The sequence below is a fragment of the Felis catus genome, chromosome C1, assembly GCF_018350175.1.
Source record: "Felis catus isolate Fca126 chromosome C1, F.catus_Fca126_mat1.0, whole genome shotgun sequence".
Lineage (NCBI taxonomy): Eukaryota > Metazoa > Chordata > Mammalia > Carnivora > Felidae > Felis > Felis catus.
The window spans coordinates 192,519-219,070 of record NC_058375.1 but is presented as its reverse complement, the minus strand read 5'-3'; the positions used below and the strand labels follow the sequence as shown (position 1 = coordinate 219,070).

Sequence of the window (26,552 nt, the reverse complement as noted above, 5' to 3'; positions counted from 1 at the left end):
ACATATGTAGAAGTAAAAGACATGCCAACAAGAGCTCTAGGGGTAGGAGGTGGTCTGGGGCCTGCTGTAAAGGTTCTCACATTGCTCATGAAGTACAAGAGTATTTTTTAGACCACATAGACAATGATGAGTTTGATATGCATGTTTAGTCTGTAGAGGAACCGCTAAAAAATAGCCTAAAAAGGGAGAATTAAAAAATCAGTAGAGGAAATAAAATGGACTTTAAAAACTTGATTCACCCCCCCCCCCAGAAAAAGGGAGGAAGAACAGAGAACAGAGGGGAAATACAGAATTCAAACATTAAGGTGGTAGGTTTAAACTAAAATACTCTAATAACTGCATTAAATGTAAATGGATTAAATACTCCAAATAAAAAGTAGAGATTAGCATTTCTAATCATCAGGGAAAATGCTACTTTGCATCCATGAGGATGGCTATGATAAAAAAACAGAAATAACAAATGTTGACTAATTTTTTTAATTAGTAAAAATTTTTAATTTTTGAGAGAGAGAGAGAGAGTGAGAGAGAGCATGTGAGTGGGAGAGGGAGACACAGAATCTGAAGCAGGCTCCAGTCTCCGAGCTGTCAGCACAGAGCCCAACGTGGGGCTCGGACCCATGAAATGTGAGATCATGACTGGAGCCAAAGTCGGACGCTTAACTGACTGAGCCACCCAGGCACCCCCTAACCCCAATTTTTTTTTAATCTTGAAAGCAGAGAGAAGCAACATATCACATAATAGTATAGCATTGCAAAGACTGAATCAGGGAACATGGAGGCCAGGGTCAAGTGGTATTGCACCCTAAAATACTAAAAAGAAAGAACTGTCAACACAGAATTCTGTACTCTCCAAGACTGAATGTGAAATGAAAGCATTTTCAGAGAAAGGAAAACTGATAGAATTTGTTGCTATCAAATGTGTACTGCTAAAAATGCTAGAGAAGTGTTTGTAGACTGAAGGTAAATACCAAAGTGAAATTCAGATCTTATGAGTGAATGATGAACATCAGGAATGGTAAATATCTGGGGGAAATGTTTTCTTTCAAGTACGTATTTTAATTAATTTATTTTTAATGTTTATTATTGAGAGCACAAGAGTGTGCAAGTGGAGGAGGGGCAGAGGGAAGGGGACAGGATCCGAAGCAGGATCCGCGCTGATGGCAGCGAGCCTGATGTGGGACTCGAACTCACGAACCTCGAGATCATGACCTGAGCCAAAGTCGGATATTCAACCAACTGAGCCAGCCGGGCACCCCTCAAGTACATATTTTTTAAAAAATTAAAACATCTCTTGTGTTTGCAATGTATGCAGATGTAATAGGTATGACAGTTGTAGCACAAAGATAGTAAAGGATACACGAACCTATAGAGTTGCAAAGTTTCTAGATTTTTTAAAAAGTTTATTTATTTTGAGAGAGAGAGTGCAGGGGAGGGGCAGAGAGACAGGGAGAGAGAGAATCCCAAGCAGGTTCCATGCTGTCATCCCAGAGCCTGATGCAGGGCTCAATCTCATGAACTGTGAGATCATGACCTGAGTGAAAATCAAGAGTCCTGTGCTTAATTGACTGAGCCCCTTAGGCACTCTGCAGTGTCCACATTAAAAAAAATTTTTTAAATGTTTTATTTATTTTTGAGAGAGACAGAGAGAGACAGAGTGCGAGTGGGGGAAGGGCAGAGAGAGAGGAGACACAGAATCTGAAGCAGGCTCCAGGCTCCAAGCTGACAGCACAGAGCCCGAGGCGGGGCTCGAACCCATGAACTGTGTGATCATGACCTGAGCCAAAGTCGATGCTTAACTGACTGAGCCACCCAGGCACCCCTGCAGTGTCTGCATTTTAGTAGAAGTGGTGCCATATTCTAATTAGGCTGTGAAAAAGTAAGGATTGTATGTTGCAGTCTCTATAGCAACAGCTATAAAAAGACGCAAAGAAGTATAACCAAAGAACCAAAAGATAAACTGAAAGAGAATTTTTTAAATATTCAAATCATATAAAAGAAAGCAGGAAAGAGAGAACAGAGGAATAAAACACCATAGAGACCAAAAGAAAACAAAATAGTAGCCATAGTGTCTTTATACATTTTTCAAAGCCCACATATACATCAAGAGTGACCATAAGGGTGTTTGGGTGGCTGAGTTGATTGAACGTCTGACTTTTGATTTTGGCTTGGGTCCTGACCTCACGGTCTGTGAGTTTGAGCCCCGAGTTGGGTTTTGTGCTCTGTGCTCTGACAGCACAGAGCCTGCTTGGGATTCTCTCTCTCCTTCTCTCTGCTCCTCCCCCATTCACACATGCACACGTGCACACACACTCTCTATCAAAATAAATAAGTAAACTTAGAAAAACAAGAGTGACCATAGTGTAAATATGGACTTTGGGTGACAATGATGTGTCGGTATAGGTTCATTGATTTTACCAAATTACAGGATGTTGATAGTGGAGGAGGTTCTGCTTCTGTTGTGGTGGGGGACTATGGGAACTTGCTTACTTCCTGCTCAATTTTGCTGTGAACCTAAAACTGCTCTAAAAATATTTTATATATTAAAACAAAATAGAGGGACAAGCAGAAACCGGACAATAAAATGGTAGACCTAAGTCTCACAATAGTGATAATTACATTAAGTGTTAATGGACTGAACTCTCCAATTAAAAGGTAGAGATTGGGGCACCTGGATGGCTCAGTCGGTTTAGCGTCTGACTTCAGCTCACGTCATGATCTCACAGTTCGTGAGTTCTAGCCCCACATCGGGCTCTGTGCTGACAGCTTAGAGCCTGGAGCCTGCTTCGAATCCTGTGTCTCCCTCTCTCTCTGTTCCTCCCCTGCTCATGCTCTGTCTCTCTCTCTCTCTTTCTCTCTCTCTCTCCTTCAAAAATAAATAAAAACATTAAAAAAAAAGGTAGAGATTGCCACAATGGATACATAAGCAAGACCTACTACACACTGTATATAGGAGATTCACTTTAAATATTAAAAAACACAGGTTGAAGATAAGATATATAGATGCAAAATATATCTATAGATCTAAAAATCCATCTATGCTGCAAACAGTGAATATCAGACTGTATTGGCTGCATTTATATCAGATAAAATAGATTCCAGTATATTGAGTATTACCAAAGATAAAGGGGAAATATCTGATAATAAAAGGGTCATTTCTTCAAGGAGACCTATCAATTTATGAATGTGCCTAATAACAGAGCCTCACAATAAATGAAGCAAAATTGACAGAGTTAAAAGGAGAAATAGATAGTTCCATGATTATAATAAGAGAGTTTAACGTCTCTTTCTGTCACCAATTATTAGAATAAAACAGCAAAGAAATTAGTAGAGACATAGAGGATGTGAACACTACGCTCAGGCATCTTGACCTACTTGACATTTGTAGAAAGCTATACTCATCAAAAGCACAACACAGATTCCTACTAAGTGCACAATGTATATTCTCTAACATAGACCAATTGCTGTGCCCTAAAACAAGTTTCAAAAAAAACCTAAAGAAGTAAAGCTGTATTTATTTGCAGATGACATGGTTGTTTATGTAGAATAATCTAAGGAATCTACAAAAAGTGCTAGAACTATCAAATGAATTTAGTAAGATTTCAGAAAGCAAGGCAAATGCACAGATTTTAATTGTATTTTTATGTACTAGCAGCAAACTATTAGAAAGTGAAATTAGAAATTCAATTCTATTTACAATAGTACCAAAAAATAAAAGATTTAGCAAGAAGTTTGACAAGCTCACTTATTAAGTAGTCTGAGCTCATGTATAGGACTGGCTTGTTCAGAACCCACTTCTGCCCAGGACCACCTCTTCACTGCAAACTGCAGAATGTTGCCGAGATAGCTTAAAAGAAAATGTGAAGAAATAAATGGAGGGTGATAGCACATTCATAGATCAGAAGACTCATGATTGTTAAAATGTCCATTATTCTAGCCAAAATGCCACCAGGCTCTTTTATAGAAATTAACAAGGTGATTTCGAAAATACAGAAATGCACATGACGTAGACCTGACAGAGCAAAGCTTCAGTAACCGAGACTGTGGTGCTGGTGAAGGACAGACACATAGATGCATGGGGCAGAGTAGAGTCCAGATGTAGACCCATACATACACACTCGGTTGATTTTCAACAAAGATGCCATGATGGAAGATGCCAGAAGGAAAGTCTTTTTACATTTTTTATTAAAAAAAATTTTTTTTAATGTATGTTTTTGAGAGAGAGACAGAGAAAAATAGAGTGTGAGTGGGGGAGGGGCAGAGAGAGAGAGAGAGAGAGAGGGAGACAGAGAATCCAAAGCAGGCTCCAGGGTCTGAGCTGTCAGCACAGAGCCCGATGCAGGGCTTGAACCCATAAACTGAGAGATGATAACCTGACTGAAGTTGAACGCTCAACCAACTGAGCCACCCAGGTGTTCAGTTTTATTTTTTTATTTTAGAGAGAGAGTGCATATGAGTCGGGGAGAGGGCAGAGAGAGAGAGAATCTGAAGCAGGGCTCAATCCCACGAGCTTGGGATCCTGACCTGAGCTGAAATCAAGAGTCGAATGTTCAACTGACTGAGCCACCCAGGTGCCCCAAGAAGGAAAATATTAAAAAAAAAAAAAAAAAAATCCCAGGGACAGGTAGGCTGTTTTAATTTAATTTTAATTTTTTTAAATTAATTTAGTTTGAGAGAGAGAGAGAGGGAGGGAGGGAGAGAATGAGTGGGGAGGGGCAGAGAGAGAGGGAGAGAGAGAATCCCGAGGATGCTCCAAACTTCAGTGTGGACCCCAGTGTGCGGCTCAGTCCCACAAACTGAGATCATGACCTGACCCCAAATCAAGAGTCAGATTCTCAACCAACTGAGCCACCCAGGCACCCCCACAAAGGATAATCTTTTTATCAAACAGTGCTATAACCCCTGGACACACATATGAGAAAAATGAACCTTGATCTTTGCTTCCAGCCATACACAAAAGTAACTCAAAGTGTAAAACCTAAAACTCTAGAACTTCTAGAATAAAACACAGGAATGACCCTCGGGTCAAGGCAGAGATTAACCTTAGGACACAAAAAGCAAGAAATGTAAAAGAAAAAATGGATGCATTGGATTTTATCAAAGTGAAAACATTTGTTCTGGATCCCATGTGAAAATGAAAAGTCAAGCCGCAGATGGGAGGAAATACTTGCAATATACTTACATCTGAAAATACACATATCTGACAAAGAGCGTGTGAAGAGCTATTATGACTCAGTGATAGAAGGGCAGCCAGTTAAACAAAATGGACAAATGATTGAAGAAGACATATGAGGGTGAGGAACCATCATTAGGGACCAGAGAAATGCAAGTTAAAGCAACAGTGAAAGGCTCAGGGCACAGCCACTGACACAATGCCCACTGTTGGCAAGAATGTGGAGCCGAAGAGCCCTCGTACCCTGCTGGTGGGAGCGCACGTGGCACCGCGGGAGACTGATCGGCAGGTTACACTTCCCTTGACCCCGTTGCTGCAGTACTGAGTGCTTACCCGAGAAATTAAAGCAAATGTCCACGCAAAGATATGTATAAAAATGTCCACAGTAGCTTTATTCACAGCCACTAAAATCCAGAAACAGTCCAGGTGAACATCAGCAGGTGGTTGGGTAAAGGCAACGTTGCGTATCATTCAGCCATAAAAGGAACGAGGTACAGATGAATCTAAAGATTATTATTTCAGATGGAAGGAGCCAGGCACACAAGTGTACACACTGTGTTCATTTACGTAGAATTCTAGAAAATGCAGGCCGATGTGCAGTGACAAAGGTCAGCCCCATGGGTGCATGAAGCCAGGGTTGAGGGAAGGACGGCAGAGGGGCTCAGGCGTCGTCTGTGGGTGGCAGAGACATCCTGCACAGCGTGTCCGAACTCACCGAGTTGTGTGCTCTACGTGGATGCGGTTTATTGTATGTGAATTATACCCTACGAGGTTGACTGACTAGCAGATGATAGTGTTGGTTAAAATATGTACTTCTGATTCCTGAATTGAAAGGGTGTTTTGTGACTTAGTATGACCCTGGGGTTGCCTCTTAACCACAGATTGAGCTGAAGGTCCCATGACATTTAGGGTTTCCACAAGGCACGGAGAGATAGATGGCCTCTGCTGAGCCAACCTTACATGGGCAAAAATGGAAAAGATGTGATCACACCCTGTAGATGAGGGTCAGTGCGTCTGTGACATCAGCAGTTGCTGTCCTAAAAAGGAGGTGCATTTCGAATAAAGTGTGCATTTTGAATGGATGGCATGAATGAGGGGCAGCAAGGGGGCTCTTAACAAGGCCTGATAGTTGTTTCTGCCTGTGTAGGGCTTCTAGCATGAAGCGGATAACAGGACGGAGCCCCGCCCTTGTTCCTATACCGCCCTCCTGCATGTGTCATCCTGCCTTCACCCTCCCTCCCCGCCGCGCTCAGAACCCTGGGGCCCACAGTGCAAGGGGCCTGTCAACCATCCTCGGCAGTGGGGCTCTTCCCCAGGACCCCCAGCCAGGAACTCGCCCACCGCCTGGTCTTGATGGGCCTTCGGCCGGCTGAGGGGGTGGTTTCTCATTCCCCGGCTCCAAATGTGTTCCTTGCCGACCCACCTTGCCACTGTGGAAGCTTCATCTCCAGGAACCTGAACAGGTTCCCTGAATAAGCAGCTCTTTCTGTCAAGTAAAAAGTCCTTTTATTTTTTTAAAAAACCTTTTTTTAATGTTTTATTTATTTTTGACAGAGAGACAGAGCATGAGCAGGGGAGGGGCAGAGAGAGAGGGAGACACAGAATCCCAAGCAGGCTCCAGGCTCCGAGCTGTCAACACAGAGCCCGATGCAGGGCTCGAACCCACGAACCGTGAGATCATGACCTGAGCCGAAGTCGGACGCTCAACCGACTGAGCCACCCAGGCACCCCGTAAAAAGTCCTTTTAGAGTTGACTTTTCTATGTCCAAATATTTAGCCAGCTGTGTTTTGGACAGATTATAATTATGGTTACCACCTTGTAAGTTAACAGAAATTCGTTCAAAACTGAAACAATTCACTGCAGGGGTTGTGCGGGTTAGTGGGTTTTCTCTGACCACATTGGAAGTGTGGCAGTGTAAGCACATCTCACGGGCTGTGGAGTTTTGAATTTGCTAGTGTCAGGAAACTTACCTACTGCGTGGGGCCCCATCAGCCATCAGAAGTCCTCTGCTCTGGAGTTGTCCTCAGTTGTGGTTTTAGGTAGTACTTTTATCACCCAAGCTGACATCTTTCCTGCAGTTTCCATGACAAGAACAGGGTGAGTAGCAGAAAATTATACGACTGCAGGTCCCTAACTGGCCCGTGCTGGCCCCAGAGGCACCTCGCTGCCCAGGTGTTCTGTGTCTTGGTGAAAATGGTTGAGTTGGGGTTTCCCTGGGACAGAACAAGATGGCAGATGGACAACATCCATCTGAGCTCATGAGTAGGACGGGCTGGTCCAGAACCCCCTTGTGCTTAGTCCTTTCAGGAGGCAGTGAATGGCTGAAAGCTTTGGAGGAAGCAGTGAGTCTATCCAGCTCCAGCTCCAGACGGACTGAGCACAGCCCCTCCAGTCCCCCAGCTCCGGGGGCTCCTTGTGGTGAGTCCAGTCGACCTGGGAACAACGGGCCTCAACTGTGTGCCTTGGTTTGCAGGCCCGGGACCAGGGATCTGCGGCTTCTTAGCAACCCCACCCTGCCCCCTGAGCACTGCAGGCTCTGGATGTCTGCAGCTCCCATCCCAGAAGGCCAGGTAAGGGTCCTGCACCTCGGCCCCCACGGTGCCCCAGAAGGAGGTGCCTGCACCCACACAGTGTCCCTGTCTGTTGCAGACCCTGCGCTCTGGGACATGGAGCTCCAGCGCGCTGTCCTTCTGGCGGGTCTCCTGGTGGAAGTTGCTAGCAAATCCTCAGAAAGTGTGGTAGGTGACGCGTCACGGGGCAGCATGGGTGCCGGGAAGTACAGTCTTCCCAGTTGTTTGCCCAGAGGGGCCTCACCCTTCGACCTTTGGGGGTCACCCTTGCCCTGGCCCCAGAGACACTGACTGTGCCCTCTGTCGCGGTCAGGGAGGCCTGTGCCACATGGAGGTCAGCAAACACATGCCCCCCAACTGTCACCTGTTCTGTTCTGTCCCCTGGAACCTCCTTTCTGTCTCTGCCAAAGTGAACCTGTTGCTGTAGCTGAAATAGGGTCTCTACACAGCTGCCCCCCACTGGCCCTGAATGGAGCCTGTGGGCTCTCTGCCCGACAGCGGGGTGGTTGGAGACTGCTTACTCCAGGCAAGCAGTGGCATAAGGCAGGGTCTGCCCCAGGCTTCCTGTGACCAGGTGCCCTGGCTCTCCCAAGCCACACGTCATCCAGGCCGGGTGGGGCCTTCCACCACTCTGCCTCTGCTAGGGTTGGGTGGAACGGGATGGCTGGGGTGTCCCTCGTGGGCTGGGCCTCAGCTGTGAACCGACCTTCGACACTTCCTGTGGTGGTGTGGGTACTCCGTGCCATTCCTTAGACACCTTACTGTTCACTGTGGTCTTGTCGCAAGAAACAAAAGCTCAGCTACGATAAACACACTGCGCCGAGCTCCCCTTGGAAACCCCTCAAGTCTGGTCCCGTAAACGCCAGCGCTTGGCATGTCTGTCCCCCACGTGGTGCACTCCTGCGTGCTCACCCAGCAGGTGTGAGGTCATACCCCACAGCCTGCCCTGGTCTGGGCACTTCCTCTTCGAGGGCCAAGCTGAAAACCCCCGGTGGAAGGCATCCGTAGCATTTCTGAGAACATCGGTGGACCAACCAGGACCCAGGGGGTGACTATTTTGTTGGGAGTGAGGGGCAGACACACCTCACCAGGGAGGCCAGGGCCGCCTGGGTTTATCTTCATATCTTATTATAGCCTAGAAAAACGTGTGTGTCCTTTTTTCATGAAGGAGTCCACATGTGGCCCAGCAGTAGGGTTTAGCACCTCTGTCGTCTGGCGGGTGGCAAATAGCCAGGCACACCTCATTTTATCGCGCTGTGCAGATACTGCATTTTTCCAGATTGAAGGTTCGCGGCCACCCTGCGTTGAGCGAGTCTGTGGGTGCCACGTTTCCACCGGCATCTGCTCACAACATGTCTCTGCGCCACATTTTGGTGATTCTCACAATATTTCGGCTCTTTCATTACTATCACATTTGTTACGGTGACTTGTGATCAGTGATCATGACCCGATGAAAGTTCGGGCAACGGCCAGCATTTTGCAGCAGCAGAGCAGTTTTAATTAAGGCACGTACATTGTGTTTTAGACACGACGCGATTGCACGCCTAATGGACTATAGTGTAAATGTAACTTGTACGCATACCTGAAACCAGAAAATTCACTTGACGCGCTTTATTGTGGTCTGGAACTGAATCCGCAGTACCTCTGAGTAAAGCCTGTCGATCATTTCTTGGACTGAAGTGCCCCACCGCGTATCCGCCTGTGGTCCGCGGGGCGATCGGCAGCAGCTCCGCCCCAGACCCGAGACCCACCTGGAGAAAGGGCCACGGCCCCCACCACCTCCCAGGCGAGGCCTTGGGTGGTCAGCCGGGCAAGCAGTGGAGGGAGGCGACAACATAAACCTCGGTCCCAGAAGTGTTCCCGGGACCGCTCCCTGCCCCTCCTCGCTGCCCCAGGCCAGGGCCGTTCCCAGCCTGGCCTGCTTGTCCTGCCCGAGCGTCTGGCTGTGGGGTCTGGCAGCTCACCACCGTCTCCCCTCTAGGGCCAGCAGCCTGAATGTTGTGTGGACTTGGTGGATGTCAACACCACCTGCCAGAGCACAAGCCCGTGTGGCCCAGGTAAGCTGCTTTGGCATGAGCCGACCCTGACCGGTCATCACCAGCGTGGTGATGAGGACAGTGCTCATGTGAACTCTGCTGAGCTCACCGCACCTGGTGTGAGCAGGAGGGCACACGGCCCCTCAGGAAGGACGCTGGAGAGGCCTGGGAGCTGGGCCAGGGGCTGGGAGAGCGGACAGAAGCCGCAGGAAGGGGACAGGACCGCGTCTGAGCCTCCCTCCTGGCCAGCAGCCTGGCTGCCTCTTCCTGGGCAGAAGGGGCAGGACCCTGTGAGGAGACTGGCTCCGGGCAGTGGGAGGTGTGGGGGAAGTGAGACTCTACCTCTCCTCCTAGGGTGTCAGGCCGGACGATTCGCAGGGACAAGCCCCCAGCCCGAGTAACCTAAGCTTTATGTGACACGGGAGCCTCATAAAGAAGCCAAGACGGGAGCGCTCACGCGCCAGGCTGAGCAGGGAGAGGCGACTGCGGGAAAGTAGGCTGTGTGTGGGGTGGAGGCAGGTGAGGGCGACCTTAACGAGGTCCGCCGGGCTCGGCTTGGGTCCCTGGCGATGCGCGCGTTCCTTTCCCCCTGCTGCGTGGGCGTCCTCCACGTGGGGCCTTTGTCCCTGCTTCTCAGGGAGAGAAAGGGACGCCAGAGCCCTTCTTGGTCCTGTGTTTTGAGGGTCTTCAGCTCAAAATAATTTTTGTGTGAAAGAGGCATATTTTGGGGTGACGTTCGGGTTCCCTCAGCCCCCACTTGAAACTTCATCCTCAGAACGTTTCACACGTTAAAAGCCAAGCTGGTAGCTGAGGGAGATTTGCTTGGAAGTTGAGATAAGGGACGGGCAGTGGGAGAAAGAGCGTAGGTGGAGCGGGCAGGAAAGAGCGGGTCTGAGCCCCTGGTGGCACGCCTCGGGCTCGGTGTCCTGGTGGCCGTCTGCCCAGTGAGACCGATGCTCAGGCCGGGCCTCCACCGGAACGAGGCCTCGGCATGGCGTGAGCGGGCAGGTGTGTAGTCAGAGGCGTTTCTGGGGAAACAAAAGAAAACGGATGTGAATGGTGGTAGCGAGTTACAAACCTGGTTTTTCAGTCTAGAGGCCAGTCTCTAAGTACCTTTCTGGATGCTGCACTCAAAGCCCGTTTGGGGGGTGAGGACAGCAAGAGGCAGTCTGACGGATTTCCCGGGTTGCACTGCGGCGAGTGTCTCTGGTGAGGTCGTGGGGCTTCTTGTGAGCTTCCCGAGTGGCCCACACAGCAGCAGGCACGAGGTTGTCCACACGTGAGGTGTCGAGGTGACTTCTGCAAGGTTCGTGTCAAGACGTCCAGCCTCAGCTTGCAGGGCTTTGGGGAGACGGCAGTTTTAGTTCTTTTTTTTTTTTTTTAATGTTTGTTTATTGCCCGCCTGGGCGGCTCAGTTAGTGAAGCATCCGAGTCTTGATTTCGGCTCAGGTCACGATCTCACGGTTCGTGGGATCGAGCCCTGCGTCAGCCTCTGTGCCTGCTTGGAATTCTCTCTCTCTCTCCCCCTCTGTCTGCCCTTCCCCCTACTCGTGCATATGTGCTCTCTCTCTCTCTCCAAATAAATAATAAACATTCGGCACGGAGCCCGTCGTGGGGCTTGATCCCACGAACCGTGAGATCATGGCCTGAGCTGAAACCAAGAGTTGGATGCTCAACCGACTGAGCCACCCAGGCGCCCCGAATTGAATTTGTTTTTAAAATAAGTCTAGCCTCACTAAACTTGGCCCGATTACCTAGCTAAGTGCAGCAAGAATAGTGATTAACCATTTAGACTTTTAAGTCTGCCTTGCTGGACCTTTTCACAAGGAATCTTAGGTTGGACTCTCAAGGCTGGGAAGCCAAGCCAAGGACTCGCCATTAGACCTTACCTGCAGTACCTATAGATGTTGGTGAATTCCTCTCTCCTTTTTTTTATGTTTATGTATTTTAGAGAGAGGGAGAGAGAGAGTATGTACGAGCAAGGGAGGGACAGGGAGAGAGGGAGACAAAGGATCTGAAGCAGGCTCTGAGAGTGCACTGCCCGACGTGGGGCTCGAACTCACAAACTGTGAGATCATGACCTGAGCAGAAGTTGGATGCTTCACCTATGGAGCCCCCCAGGCGCCCTGAATTCCCCTCTTCTCAAGGTCAAAATACCCTTAAGTTTCCTGGATTGGCCAGGAAGTGAGCTTCCTTACTCACCTGTAAGTGAGGCTGGGAAGTATCAGGTGGTTTTCCTTCCTTCCTCCCTCCCTCCCTCCCTCCCTCCTTCCCTCCTTCTTTCCCCTTTCCTCCCCTCCCCTCCCCTTCCCGTCCCTCTTTTCCCTTCGCCTCTTATCTCCCCTTCCCTTCCCTTATGGATTTTTTTTTTTTAAGTAATCTCTACACCTATCGTGGGGCTTGAACCCATGACCCTGAGATCAAGAGTCACATGCTCCGCTGACCGAGTCTGCCAGGCACCCCTCCTGTGGTTTTTCAAAAGCGGCTTCATTGGCTTCGTAAAGTCAACCTTAGCTCCTTTGTCTGGTCACCAGTCCTGGCTCTCTAACTGTGCCTTGTCCCTGCACAAAGCAGCCCAGCCCTGGGCCTCCTTGGGGCCGGCAGCCCTGCACCGCTTTGCCCGGTTACCTTGCAGCCGGTTGGAGGAGTGCTTCCCAGAAGAATGGCCTCGCCGGCACCGGGTCTGTTCCGGGACCCCATGCTCCCAGGCCTCCTGGTGTGGTGCTGGGCCTGTCTGCCCACGGTACCACAGGAGTAACCGCCGGTCAGTCTTCAGGCCTGCCATCCACTTAGCGTCATCTCACAGTGACACATTGTGTAGATTAAACGTCGCACCTGAGTCTGGGGCTTGTCCCTGGACACTGCCCCAGCGGCCAGCGCTAGCATTTAGGCCCAGGTCAGTACCTGCAATCGAGCATGTGTTTGCTTAGCCTCTGTGCTAAATGTTGGGGATGTTAAGAAAAAATAAAGGTACAAGACACAATTCTTGCCCTTAAGGGGTGCCCTGGCTACTTGGCAAAACAGACTGTCCATGAACCGCTGGCCGGTGAGAGCTGGGCTGCTCCCAGCACCGGGGGGGGGGGGGGGGGGAGGCTGCTGGCCGGCACATCAGTCTGGGACCTCCCCGGGGAAGGGTGCGGAGGGCGGGGACAACACGGGGGCAAGGGTCACCCCTGGGCTGGAGGCAGTGCCACTGACGGGGCAGGGTGAGGGCCGGCGGTCAGGCCATCGTGGTCCTCCCACGGCCATGCGTGGCGCCCGCCTGCAGGATTTTACGAGACGTCCGGTAAAGGAGCCCTCAGGAGCCCCTGGGTGAGCGAGCTCGCCGCGGCTCCCGTCGAGTTTGTTTCTTTTTCTGAGAGCAGGTATGCCGCTCCATCCAGACCTGCAGAACACACATTCTTGGACGAACTCTCATTTCTCCAAGTCAGAATACAGAAAAGCCCCCTGAAGACAGCTGGCGTGGGTCACTCGCAGCTGAGTCACTGTCTCTTGCGCAGGCTGCTACAGGCACCGGAACGAAGACGGCAGTATCAGCTGCGTCCGATGCAGAAATGGCACCTACCACGGCTCCGAATGCAGAGGCCGCACGTCGCTGCCCGGCCGCCCCGCGGCACCCCCCACCGGGCCCGCCTGGCCTGCTTCCCGCCGAGGGGCCTCATCTCCAAGTTCTGGAGGAACGGGTGGGAGTTGCCTTTCTTGTTCCCACAGCAGCGGGTGGCCCACCTCGCCCGGGACCACCAGCCGTCGAGTGAACACCCTCGCTCGGGTCCCCTCTGTGCCCAAATCCTCGTCCCTGCGGGACGGCCACGGGGCGAGGGCAGCTGTGTCGCCATGGCCACCTCCCTTTCTGGTTTCTGGCCCGTGACTCCCCGCTGAGCTGTGTCTCTGGTCCCCTGGGTGTCCTCAGCTGGGTCCCCGTGCGTGGTCCAGACCTGCCCGTGGGTCTGGGCTGCCCGGGAGCCGGCACACTGACACGTCTGCTTCCCCACAGCCGCTGGCTGGGGCACGCACTTCCCGGTGAACAGGAGCACAGGGACACCGGGGCGGCCTGATTTCGGTAAGTCTCTGGCTCACCGGCCCAGAGCAGGGCTTCTGCCAGGTCTCGGTGGAAAAGGGGGCATTCCTAGTGCCCGTGACCACTTACGCCGGCCTCAGCAGGGCCACGGCTAAGGCCAAGGTCGAACTGCAGCCCGGCCGAGGGATCTATGTGCGAGAACCCTGCCCGATCACAGAGCGGGGCTGGCGTCAGTGGGCACAGGCAGGAGGCCTTTGCCACAGCACTCACACGTGCCCCCGAAGTTCTAGTTAGTGGAAGGCCACCTCACCCGTGGCCTCAGTCCTGGCCCACCCAGCCCCTCAGTCCGCAGAAACTCTGGGTGTGCGGTTCTCTGGAGACTGGAGGGTGCCCTGAGGTCCCCTTGCCTCCCTCCACTGTGGCTCTTCTGGGGATGTGGGGTCTGGCCTGCAAACACTGCGTGCCAGGCCGAAGAGCCCATCACACCACCCGGTCCTCAGGGCCAGACACAGGCCCCCCTCCTGCACACTCTGTCCTCAGCCTGCTCCTGATCACTGGGCGTCCCATCCCGTCCGAGATACGGCACGGTCCTGCCACGGAGGTGTGGCACCCCAGCCGCTGGGGCCACTGCAGTCGGGGAGCAGGACCAGCCCCGGGAGTGGTCGCCTCTTCTGAGGTGACCAGGTCGTGACGGGGTCTCGTGACCTGCAGACGCTGGGCCTTCAGCAGAGGACACGTTGTACGTGGACTGAGAGGGCTCTGGCCTTCTGCACAAGTTTCAGGACCAGAAGCAAGTGGCTTTGTGCTGACCTGGACCACCAAGGTCGGCCACCAGAGGAGGAGTTTTAGGGCGGGGTCAGCACAGACGGCTCCAGCCTCCTGTGATACCTTGCCGGGCCTAGCAGTGGGGGTGCTGATGGCGGAAGGCCGCGAGTCTGGCTGTCGGGCCCATTTTCACTGCAGCAAGTTTGGGGCGGGACACCCTTGCCAAATGAGCTGGAATTCATCCCCGCTTCTAGGTTCCAGTGTAGCCACAGCCGCGCCTCATGCCTGTCCACAGGCAGTCTGAGAGCACTTTCCCCACAGTTGCCATCCAGAGCCCCCACCCACGGGCCCAGCCAGCCTGTCCTGCTGACCCGTGTAGGTAAAGATGGGCAGGCATCGTGGGCCCAGGGTCCCCTCTGCTGACCGGCCCCCAGGAGGGGAGGATGTCGTGGGAACCGCTGCCTCTGAGTCGAGGGCCTTGACCTGGATGCCAGGGGTAGGGGAGCCCACAGTCCGTGCCGAGCCTTTGGGAAGGAGACGGGGACCCCGGGGCCTGCTGTTCTCGGGGGCTGGAATCCTCAGCCCTCTCCGTATCCCACCCCCCTGTGAGAAGCCTGAGGCGGAGGGAGGCTGAGCACCTCAGCCCCACAGCCCAGGTGTGTTCAGGAACAGGGGTCTGGGGGGTCCCCTGAGGCCTGTCCAGGCTTGCCACTGGCTGCCACTCACTCTGCTCACAGGGGGCCCTCAAGTGGCAGCCTCTCTCTTCCTGGGGACATTCTTCATCAGCTCTGGCCTCATCCTCTCCGTGGCTGGGTTCTTCTATCTGAAGCGAACCAGTAAACTCCCCAAGGTCTTCTACGGAAGGAACAAAGGTATTTCCTCCTGCCACCGTGGCAACACCCTGCTGAGCCAGAGGGTCCTGCCCAGTGCACACACCCGCACGGAGCCACGGGTACTGCCTGGGGGGCACGGAGAAGTGGGGGCCGGGGTGGCGAGATCCAGGGTGCCCAGCAATGAAGACCCTCACAGAACGACAGGAAGGGGACTGGCTTGTCACGTGGTTCTTGTGTCTGAGAGTAAGAGGGGCAGCCACTTCCTAGGGAGGCTCCCGTGTGGATTCTGTGGGACTCTCAGGGTGGAGGTGTTGGCGAGACTCCACCTCAGGGCATGACAGCGGGGTCGCTGATGCGGGGTGGGAGGGGTGTGGGGAGGGGGTGACATCCCTGGTCGGGGGGCCACCTGCCTGCAGCTCCTCCAGCCAGCTGTCTCCTCTCCCCGTCCCGCCTCCCTGGGACTGGGGGGGACAGGCAGGCTGGTGCAGGGACAGTGGGGCCCCATGCCACTCCAGCTTACCCCGGACTGGATTGCAGACCCGCCTCCCTCCCGAAGATATGGGTGTCACTCCTGCCGTGCCCTCGGGTGTGCCGGGCAGATGGTCTGGCCGACGGATCTGATCCTACAGTGGACAGTGCTGGGGGTGATTAGCTAGAGCGTCCTTACCTGGCCTCAGTGAGACCGTGTCCACCCACTGATGGCCAATGCTGGGGGCCTCCGAGGGGCTGTTGTAGCTCGAAGGTCCTGAGAGTGAGGGGCCGGGCCCCCACGCCAGTCAGGATGGGCACTCCGAGTCCGCCGTGGGAGGCTGCTCCACTGCAGTGGCCACGGAGGTCCTGGTGTGTCAGTGCAGTGGCCGGGGCACTCCCACTCCGAGCCTCCTCCCTACCGCCCCCAGAGCTGCTCCTGGGCAGCCTAGGTGCCCACCAGGAGCGCGGGGGTGCATAGCGGTCTACCCAACGTAGGTGAGAAGTGGTCACTGTGGTGGTCTTCTGAGGCGGGCCCTCAGCCCTGGGCCTCACCTGGAAATGCAGGCAAGGGCAGAGCCTTCTCTGTCTTCCTGACGGTGCTGGAGACCAAGAGAAATGTGCCTGCTGAGGGCTGGCTTGTGGCTCCGCCAAGAGGGCCCGGGAGGGCGGCTCTCCCTGGGGTGCTTGGGGGCCCGTCTCCTCAAGTGCATCCGCGAAGTGTGGCCGGACAGACCACTGCTAGGCTGAGGGCACTGCTGGGCAGGTGTGTGGAGGTGGGGCTGGGCTGAGCCTGGAGCGGGGAAAGAGCCTCTGCAGGCCCTGGGGACCCCCTCCCTAGGCGAGGGACCCCCGCCCCGGGCGAGGCAGCTACGTGGCCTCCAGGTGACGCCCGTGTTTGCCCGCAGCCCCTGCCCTGCAGCCTGGCGAAGCTGTAAGTAACCAGAAGGATGGGCTGAGTGCCCCCGTGTCGTGGGCCTCTGGCTGGGGGCCACCTGCACGTCTCACTGTGCCTTTTCTCCTTTTCAAGGCTGCTATGATTCCCCCGCCACAGTCCTCAGGTACGTCAGTCCTCATCTCAGGGCGAAAGATTTCAAAATCGTCCCTCCCTTGGGATCAGCCGCCCTTCAGGGACCACTGCAGGACTGGGCTCTGCAGGCACCCGGCCCTGTAGTTCTCGGGACACCGGGTTCTCCCCTCGTCAGCCGCGGGACACCGGGTTCCCCCCGTCGTCAGCCACGGACACCGGGTTCCCCTATGGTCAACTGCAGCTCTCATGCCTTTTCCTTTCGTTCCTGACATGCTGAGTCTGTCGGGAGAGAAGGAGAATACCCAGCAGAGGGTCTGGGGCCATCCCCGGGAGCCTTTGCTTGGCCCTCCCCAAGTCCCAGCTCTAGCTGGGCGGTAGGTGCAGGGAGCAGGCTGGCCCCTCCGGGTGGCTGGCACTTCAGTTTTACTGGGTCGGGTGTGCCCCACCTTGGATGATTCCGGGAGTAGGTACACATATGAACCCTGTTATAGATGACGCCATGACCACAGAGAGGTTAAGTGACTGGCCCATGGTCACACAGCCACAGGCCATGCAGCAAGTCTCCTGGCCTTCCCGGTCTTGTTCTTACCTCTGTGCACAAGTCTGGAGTGGGGACAGGGTGGGTGTCCCTCTTCTTTGGGCACAAAGAAGTTACTTGGTCAAGGCTAGCTCCTCCCTGCCCCATACAACGCTTGTCTGTGATGTCTCTAAAGCAGTACCATCTACAGGCATCTTGAATGTAAGTTCCTTGCATTAGCACCCTGGGGCCGTCATAACAAATGCCCGCGAACTGCAACTGCGGGGCTTGAAGCGACAGAAATGCACTCCGTCCCAGCTCAGGAGGCCAGAGGTCAGAAATCAAGGTGGGGGGTGGGGGCACTCCTTCCCGAGTCTCCAGGGGAGGGTCTGCCCTGCCTCCTCCGGCCTCTGGTGGCTCCAGGAGTCCCTGGGCTGGTGGCCACAGCACTCCAGCCTCTGTCCCCCATCTTCACGTGACTTCTCCTGGGTCTCCTCTCTCTGCCTCCCTCTTGTGAGGACGCTGGCCATCGGATTTAGGGCCCACCAGATAATCCAGGAGGATCTCATCTCAAGACCCTCAATCACATCTGCAAATACCCTTTTTCCAAGTAAGGTCACATCTGCAGGTTCTGGGGCTCCGGACATGGACACATTTGGGGGGACACCATCCAGTCCTATTGTGCCTCATGGGACCTGTTGGCCTCTGTGTTTCGGGAGAGCAAGGTGCTCGTCCAGGCCAAGGTGCTTGGGGTGCAGGGGCACCGAGTGTCCCAAATGAGCGGAGCGTTCGTCACAGAGTCTCCCCTCAGCTGCGGCCACTCCGCTCACAACCTGGAGCTCAGTGGGATTCCCTCCCCCTCGGCTGCGGCCACACCCCACTCCTGGGAGCTGTGCTGAGAGCCGACACCGGGGGCCATTCCTCCTGTCCCAGGCCCCCCTCTGACCCTGCCCGTTTCTGACCCTGTTTCAGTGCGGAAGCCGCGCTATGTCAGACGCGAGCGGCCTTTGGACAGGGACACAGGCCCCACTGCCATCTCCTCGGTGGAGGCCCGGGTCAGCAACGTCTGACCCGGGGACCCACCCACAACTCTGCACACCGCCTCGGAGAGAGCCCAGCACACAGAGGGCAGGTCTGGACACGGCCCCTGGCTCAGCTTGACCGTCTCCCAGCGACAGATGCTCGGTTGGAACCCGCCCAGCTGCTGGAAGGTGCTTCTTCCCACCCCACAGCTGCTCAGTGTAATGGAGGGGGAGGCGCCCCTGAGGCGGGCTCCAGAGCGTGGCCATGTGGGGTCTGGGCCCCTCAGGAGAGACAAGGACTGCTGGGCTTCTCCGTGCTTGGCAAAGCCGGGAGCTCAGCCACCCTGCCTATCAGAGCCCACAGCGGGCAGACATCCCCCGCACCACCAGGCCAGTCGGCCTCCTGGCCTCCCCGCCCAGACGGTGTCCGGACCAGGGGAGGTGGGGCATGAGAACTGGCCCCTCCAAGGCTGAGGTGCCTACAGGGCCATCCTGTAGCCAAGAGCCCCGCCCCCTCACCCCGAGCCCCAAACCACAGATTTCCAGGAGCTGCAGAGGCGAGTTTCTTGGTTTGCTACTGACTTCTGTCAGTTTGAAGCAGCAAAGGCGGAGGGGCCCTGCTGTCCTCTCTGTCTCCTGCTCATCACCTGCTCCCCACACGGGGCCCGCGTGCTGCAGGGACTTGTCCACCCAGGGACTGACCTGAAAGCTCTGGAGGCCAAGGCCAGGCCCCCTGAGGGACGTGTCCACCCAGGGTCACATTTACCTGTGACTGCGGCCTGGGTAGCCTAGTCTGGATGGACCCGTGGAGGGCCGTGCTGTCCCTGGCTGCTTGCACACAGAAAGGGGTTCCCGAGGAGAAAGGAGCGATTGTGGCTACCTCCCACGCACTGGGCTCGGCACTGTCCTTCCCGGATTCTCAGTCGAGAATGATGGCTCCTTCAGCACCTGGTCCACATCCCAGGGTCCCGAGGCAGGGCCTGTGTGCTCAGCTGCTGTGCCCTTCTGCACCGTGACACGTGGCCCACGCGTCTACGGTTTATGGGTACGAGCTCGTTCGAGACTTGAACCCGCGATGGGCCCAGCACTGAGCGGGGCGCAGCAGCTCAAAATCAGTGTCAATAAACTATTCAGGGCTTTCCCCATCCTCACTGCGCCAAGGGTCCTCTGTTCCTCAGTAAGGGTGAGGCCCCGCTGTGGCCCGGCCCCACCTGCCCCACTGTGGGGGAGACCTAGGGGCGCCGAGAAAGCCAAGTCCCCCACGGCGGGCCCCCAGCCAGGCTGATGTGGACTCCTTCACTTCTCCAGGAATGGTGACCTGTCCCTGTGGGCACTGTTGTTCTTTCCTCTGTCCCCTTGGTGTGAGGAGAAGGGGACCCAGAAGGAGGTGGGGAGACCAGGCTCAGGGTCCCCCCCCCCAGCTTCAGGGACCACGGGGAAGTGAGGTGACACTCCACTGCCCATCTGTGCCGATCGGAGGCTGGGAGGCTGGGGCTGAGAGCCAGGGGAGAACGTGCAGGACCGTCCAGACTCCCTTGGTTTCTGTGGCCCCCGAGGTCGGGGGTGGGGGGGGGCGTCCCATCCTGTGGATCCTTGTGGGGAGGGAGGCAGACGTGCGAAGACACTCGCTCGTCCCCGTTCCCACATTTGCACCAAACCCTTGCTGCTAATCTGGGGACAAAACAGGAAATGAAGAGCCATGTTCAACCAGGACAGCAGGTACAGCCAGTCAGGCCCTGAAGGCCCAGGCTGGGCACAGATGCCCCCAACCCCACCTCCGGCGGCCTTCCCTATTTCCTCCACCCTAAGCTGCAAACTGGAAACCTGGGGCCATTCTAACATCTCCAAGTCCTCCCCCCACCCCCAGCCCCCAGCCCCAGCTTTGCCCCATCCCTGGCAGCAAAGGCAAGTCTGTATTTCACCCTGCAACCCCTCTGTCTCCTACACTCAGGATGACCTTCCCCTGACATTCAAGGCCTGGGTGGCTTGGCCTCTGTGGCCCTCAGCCACGCCAGCTGAGCCCCCGCCCCCAAGCCTGAGACCACAGATTTCCAGGAGCTGCAGAGGCAAGATTCTGCCACTGGACACCCCGGGGCCTGCGTGCCACTGTTCTCTAGGCCCCAGTGGGGAGTGTGGTCACTGGACCAGTTCCATGACCCTAATGGGCATTCAGGCTAGAGAGCTTGTGAGTGAGTGGGTGCCATAGGGTATGGGGGCACCTGAGCTGGGGGCGGGTTAGCTGGCAGAGTCAAGGCATCCCCAGTGGGGCCCTGCCAGCCACTCCCATGTCCATCCTGAGCTCCGGCCGCAGCCAGCCCTTCCCTGGATCCCAGCTCTCGTGTAAGAAGCCAAAATGAGGCCGATTTATGGGGTCATCGCTCAGGCCAAAGGCAGGTGGGGTACCTGTCACCTCCTGACCCCCCCACCATGTCAATTGCTTTGGAGATCCCCCTCACCCTGGGAGGTGAGCGTGGTGTGGGCGGTGAGCAGTTGGCACGGTCCCTGGGTCATAGCTGGCAGCTCATTCATTCATTCGTTCACTCAGCACTAGGAGAATCACTGAAAGCCGGAAGAGGTCAGAGGCCAGCAAGAGGAAGCACTCCAGCAGCATTAGGAGGTGGGTGCACAGAGCAGGACCGAGTGGGGCGCAAGGAGGTAATGTGAGTGCAGAGGTCCTGGCCAGGAGCCTGGGCACAAGACCCCAGAAGGAGTTGGCCGCAGCATGATGGGGGAGGGCTGGCCGATTGACCTTAGGGGACCCGGTTCTCCATGCTGGGCATGAGAGGGACAGGACTGGCTGAGTCCACCGGACATCCTGGCAGGGTTTCCTCATGCCCACAGGGCAGTGCTGAGCCCATCCAGAGCCCAGGGCCCGTTCTCTGCCCATGTCAGAATCGCAGCCCGGATGTGTCCCAGAGTCTCTCCCGTATCACTGTCCCTAGCTGGTAGGGATGGGGCAGCAGAGCAGTTGACAGATCAGCCAACACTGGGCAGGTAGGGTTGGGGGCTCAGCCCTCACACCCCCAGGCCACCTGGGCCCCAGATGAGCCCTGAAGGGCCTCTTCGTGCAGCGGCCATTGTGTGTGTCCTTGACAGCACTTGGGGTTTGAAGCCTGTTCTGTCCCAGTCCTGGGGGGGCGGGCCCATAGCCGAGGTGGCCCTTGGGGTACAGTCCTCCCTGCTCATCTGACCAAGGACAACGTCTGTGTCCAGCCCAGAACTCCTAGGTGTCTGGGGAACCCCACATCTCAAAAGCCACAGATGGACAGGGGTGAGGTGCTCATTAGGGACCTTGTCTTCTCAGCACAGCGAGTCCCAGGCCTGTGGGGTCACACACTGAAAGCCATGCTCCCTGCACATGTGTGTGTGTGTGTGTGTGCACCTGCACCCGAGGGACACATTTGTACTCAAACACAGCCAGGTTGGCCTGTTGGCACACATATACCCCCTTACACAGAGAGCGCGTGTGGCCCCGCATCCACGCAGCACAGCTGCCCATCGCTGGGTGGAGTATGAGCAGGGGTGTGGGTACCAGCTGGGTCAGCCAGGTCCTGAGCTGCCGAGATCCCAGTGCCAGGGTCTGGACCCTGCTCCCGTGCAGTCAGGCCTGGCCACCGCCCCAGATGGCACATTCCTCGGGTCTTCCCTTTGCCTCTGGGCACTGACTTGTCCACTGAGGAGCTCAAGTGATCTCAGAGCTTGAATATTCCCAGAAGCCCTCAGGAGGGTGTTCTCAGAGCAGAGAGACAGAGGGCACTTCCTGGAGGCAGCATGTGGCCCTGAGTCACGGTCCCCTTGGGAACCAGCACCCTGTCACGCAGACGCTGGGCCAGGCCCACACAGTAGCTCCCCACACTGAGCCCCCAGCCCTCTGAATTTCCACCCCCTCTCTGGGGCCCTACCCCCTGGCTGAGCTCCCCCTCCCCTGGCCAGCCAGCACACCTCTGTGAACGAGCGGGGTCTCTGGTTTCCCACTGTCAGAGCAGCTGCGACGTGGCCGTGAGGGGCACAAGCCGTACCACTGGCTGGGCCTCAGCCCCCCACGTCCTCCACCCGGGCCCCCGGGCCCCCAGGCCCTCCATTCAGCCCCCCTGCCTTAGCCCCAGGCCTTTGCATAGGCTGGCCCTGGGCTCTGTGAGGACCCCACACTGGCTGAAGCCATTACCCCTCCCCCCAGGAAGATCTCCAGGCCTCCTGGCTGTGTCCGGGCTTCCTCGTGTTCCAATATCCCTGCCCTTGTGTGTAACTGAGGGTGTCCCCAGCAGACACTCACCCAAAACAAGTCCTATGGCCAGTCTGATCCCTGACTTGTCCTTGCCCTGACTCCACCCCGGGGGTGCCCAGCCCCAACCTCTCGCCCCACTCCCTGGACCCAGAGCAGGAAGTTCCCTCGTGGGTGTGTACGTTGGGGTGGCACGCGCATGTAAGTGGGCAGTGTGGATGAGGTGGGGGGTGACGAGCGAGGCTGAGATTGGGGGTGGGGGGCTCCTCGGAGAGGCCCTCCTGGGAGGCCCACCTAGTAGCTCAGGCGCACCAGGGCCTTAAACAGGGTTAGTGAGTGGATCGGTTTCTGGACCGGCTCCTCCAGTATCCCAGGGCCTGCTGCGGGGGGAGGTTTTACCCAGGCATCCGGCCCGACCATGGAGGCCTACGCCGACCCCCAGCCTCACCCCAGACTCTGATCTCTCACCTCTGACTTCCTGCCCGCCACTGCCCAGCCTGCCAGGGTGAGGACAGGAGGCCAGCCAATCCCGGAGGCCCCAGGCCACGCCCCTGGCCTGCATGACCTCGAGTGTATAAATACACCTGCCAGGAGTCCACACCCAGAGAACTCACACCTGCTCAGACGGTGCTCTGCATCTGGAAGAGCACACACGCTCCCCCGAGCCCCACCTGCCTGGGATAGAGAAGAGGGCACGCTTGCCAGACCAGTGCCACCAGGACAGCTGCTGGCAGCCTCTTCCGTAGGGGGACGCCTGCCAGGTGGAGCACGGGCCGGCCCTGCTGGGCAGGAGGGCTCAGGGCCTGGCCGTGGCCCAGCCAAGAGGATCATGCCCAGCCCTTGCTGAACCCCGGCCACCAGGTAAGGCCAGCTCGGCTGGCACTCACCCCTCACTGGTACAGGCTCAGGGTGGGGTGCCTCTGAGGAGGGCCGGGACCTCAGTGCCAAGGAACTGATCGTGCGGGGGCACGCCGGCCTGGAAGAGGTTAGCCCGCGGTCCCCTCCCAGACCATGCCGAGGCTGCCGCCGTCCCCAAAATGTGGTGACGTTTCATGTTGCAATGCTGGGAGCACTCGTGACATCACGGTGACCTCACCATGATTCACGGTGGTCACGGTCATCATGCAGCAACACCCAAACCTTCAGGACACATCACCACAGAGTCATTCCGCTGGTCCACCTGGATGAACCGGCAAGTCAGGGTCAGGGGTCACGTTTGGGGGCGAGGGGGATTCCTTCTGAGCTCCATGGGGTCTGTCCACTGTCCTCCTTGCCTTTCCTCCTCCAGGCAGGGCCCTGGGCAGCAGGCAGGTCACCTGAGTCCTCCCCGGTGAACAGAGGCCCGGTCTGCTGTGGAAGTGGGAGTCAGGAGGCTCAGGAGGGTGGCGGCTGTGTGCCTACGGGACCCTGCAGGGGGCCGGGTTATCCTGGAGGATGGCTGGGGCCCCTCCACCTCTGGCTCCCGGGCTGAGGTGCATTTCCAGGTCCCGAGGGCCAGCAGAAAGCCCTCGTCACCAGCCGGACATGCTGGCCCTACCGGTTCGGGCAAGGCTGGGAAACGAACCATCCTTAGGACGCCGGCCCCCACCCCGGTGCCGCCGGCCCTGCTTGACTTCCCACAGCCTACCAGCTCATCCTGGAGCCTAGACCGAGTCCGGACTCTCACCCAGTTGGGCCTGGCACCCTGCCCTCACGCACCTGCCCGAAAACTGGATGTGTACCAACAAATCAGATCCCCGTGTCGGGATCCATGTTCAAACCCATTTCGTCTGACCCAGAGTCACACTCTTCCAGCAAGAGCCCAGGCCCTGCCGACCTCTTGGCCAGGTGGCCCTGGCTGAGTCACTCCACCCTCTAAGGTGCCTTTTTTATACCGTGGCTCTTGTGTCACGTGACCTGGGCCCAGTGTGGCAGAGCCCAGATGTCAATAGTAACGATTGTGGGCCATTGTCATCAACTTCATTTCTGCCCGGATGGCGCAGCCAGGTAGGACAGGCCCCGTAGGTGGCGTCCGCTAAGCAGTCAGCACGATGCCCTAGCGCGCACGGACTCCGTGGCCAGGCCATCCGTGGGCCAGTCAGACCTGGAGCACCCCCACCCGCAGATGCTCACCGTGACTCGGCATGTGGGGGAGGGCAGGATTACAACTTGAACAGGAAGACCTTGACTTGGGTATGGGGCCTTTCTAGAGTGAGCCTAGCAGAGATCTCTGGGGCCGGTGTGGGTGAGAGAGACACAGGGTGAAAAGCAGCAGACTGTGCAGGGAAGGGGCAGCCTGTGGTCACTCACAGCGCACTCCGTTCGTCCCACAGCTCGGAGGCATGTCGTCAGGCCAGCAGGCGTGGCATACGGCCATGCTGGCCCCCGGTCGGACCAGCCCTGCAGCCACGGTGCCTGGGTCCCCCAGCTCAGCCAGCAGCCCCAGGTCCCCCAGCACCCCGAGCTCAGAGAAGGCGGCCTCCCCGCTGGAATGCTCCATCTGCTTCTCGGGCTACGACAACCTCTTCAAGACGCCGAAGGAGCTCTCCTGCACACACGTCTTCTGCCTGGAGTGCCTGGCACGGCTGGCGGCCGCCCAGCCAACCGGCCAGCCCGGCAGCGAGGCCGTGCCCTGCCCGTTCTGCCGGCAGCCTACGGCTGTGCCTGCCGCCGGGGCCCCCGCGCTGCGCACCAGCCGCCAGCTGCAGGCCAGGATGCCGGCGCACCTGCGGCGGGAGGAGCCCGTGTGGCTGGAGGGCACGAAGCTGTGCTGCCGCCCACCGCCCTCCGCGCCGGGCCTTCCCGAGCCCGGCTTCGTGTGTGTGGACGTGGGCCTGAGCAAGCCCGCCCAGCCCGCCGCACCCACGCCCACTCCAGACCCCGCGCGCCACCGGGGCCGCCTGGCCCGCTGCTGGGCCCGCTGCAGGAACTGGAGGCGGGTGGCGCTGGTCACAGCCCTGCTGCTGGTGCTCTCCTGTGTGGTGCTCTGGCCCGTGCAGTGCGCGCTCAAGACTGGGAACTTGCACTGCCTTCCTCAGCCCTCCGCGGCCACGGCCACGGCCACGGCCACGGCCACCGCTTTCTCTTCTGGGCCCCTGGCTGACACCTAGGGTCAGCCACCCCTGCCCCAGCTGCCCGCGTGGGTCCCTTGCCCCCCGCTGGGTCACAGGTGCAGCAGCTCTTGGGAGTTGGTCCCCTGGAGGAGCCCCAACATCTCTGAGGACCCCATTTCCCATTCGACTCACCTTCCTTGCACTCTGTGGTGCTGGGTCCCGACGGCATGAATAAAAGGGTCCCCGAAGCCTCCAAGAATCACAGGCTCCCACAGATCCCAGAGCCCACCTTCCTCTTTCCCAGGGTGCAGATGGAGACCCGGGCCCAGGAGAGACGGCCTTGGTCAGGTCCCTCCCTCTACGCGGTGAACCGCCTGCAGTGGGAGCCCTTGGCTGAGAAGGGAGGGGACTCGCCATCTTTATTTTCACATTTCACCCATGGCCCCTTCCCCAGGCAGGGCTGGCCCCTTCCATTGTGCGGGAAGTGGGGAGGGCGGGGGGGGGGGTGGCGACCAGGGGGACAGAGGGCAACAGCAAGAGGCCGGGTCCCCCGGTGCCCACCCCCCTCTCCTAAACTGTACATTTTTAAATAAATTATTTTGTATCCACATTTGGTAAGGGGTCCTCACCCTGTAAGCCCTCCTCCCTGCACCACCGAGCCTCTCCCTCCCAGAAGAGCCAGGTCTGCCCCTGCCTCAGAGAGCTTTAAGCCAAGCGGACACCCCCACCGGATTGAACTCCCAGCAGCCCCCAGGGCAGATAGACCCCAGGTTCTAGGGTGTCCAACTCCTGTTCCCTGGGCTGTGGATGGGTTGGCGCAGTCCTGCCCTTCCCCTAGAACTTTGAGGCTCCCCCAGGAAGATGGGGA

General features: G+C 56.8%; 1 protein-coding gene across 15 annotated transcripts in view; it reads left to right on the top strand.

The window, feature by feature from the left end:
* The window catches only part of LOC101082733 (RING finger protein 223), a 37,637-nt gene extending 11,343 nt beyond the window's left edge, over positions 1 to 26,294 (top strand). Inside the window, exons 2-13 of one of the 15 annotated variants that reach the window (XM_019835973.3) lie at positions 7,645 to 7,741; positions 7,821 to 7,909; positions 9,723 to 9,798; positions 13,278 to 13,460; positions 13,772 to 13,837; positions 15,298 to 15,432; positions 16,770 to 16,795; positions 16,892 to 16,922; positions 17,649 to 17,741; positions 18,381 to 18,619; positions 20,976 to 21,047; positions 23,149 to 24,970. In XM_019835973.3, the coding sequence (XP_019691532.1) occupies positions 7,838 to 7,909; positions 9,723 to 9,798; positions 13,278 to 13,460; positions 13,772 to 13,837; positions 15,298 to 15,432; positions 16,770 to 16,795; positions 16,892 to 16,922; positions 17,649 to 17,741; positions 18,381 to 18,478 (780 nt within the window). In that variant the 5' untranslated portion in view covers positions 7,645 to 7,741; positions 7,821 to 7,837 and the 3' untranslated portion in view covers positions 18,479 to 18,619; positions 20,976 to 21,047; positions 23,149 to 24,970. Of the gene's footprint in view, positions 1 to 7,644; positions 7,742 to 7,820; positions 7,910 to 9,722; positions 9,799 to 13,277; positions 13,461 to 13,771; positions 13,838 to 15,297; positions 15,433 to 16,769; positions 16,923 to 17,619; positions 19,578 to 20,975; positions 21,048 to 23,148 lie in introns of those variants that run through there. The other 14 variants (XM_045034890.1, XM_045034888.1, XM_045034892.1 and 11 more) reach the window with 14 other exon arrangements.
* The last annotated feature ends 258 nt before the right edge of the window (positions 26,295 to 26,552 follow it).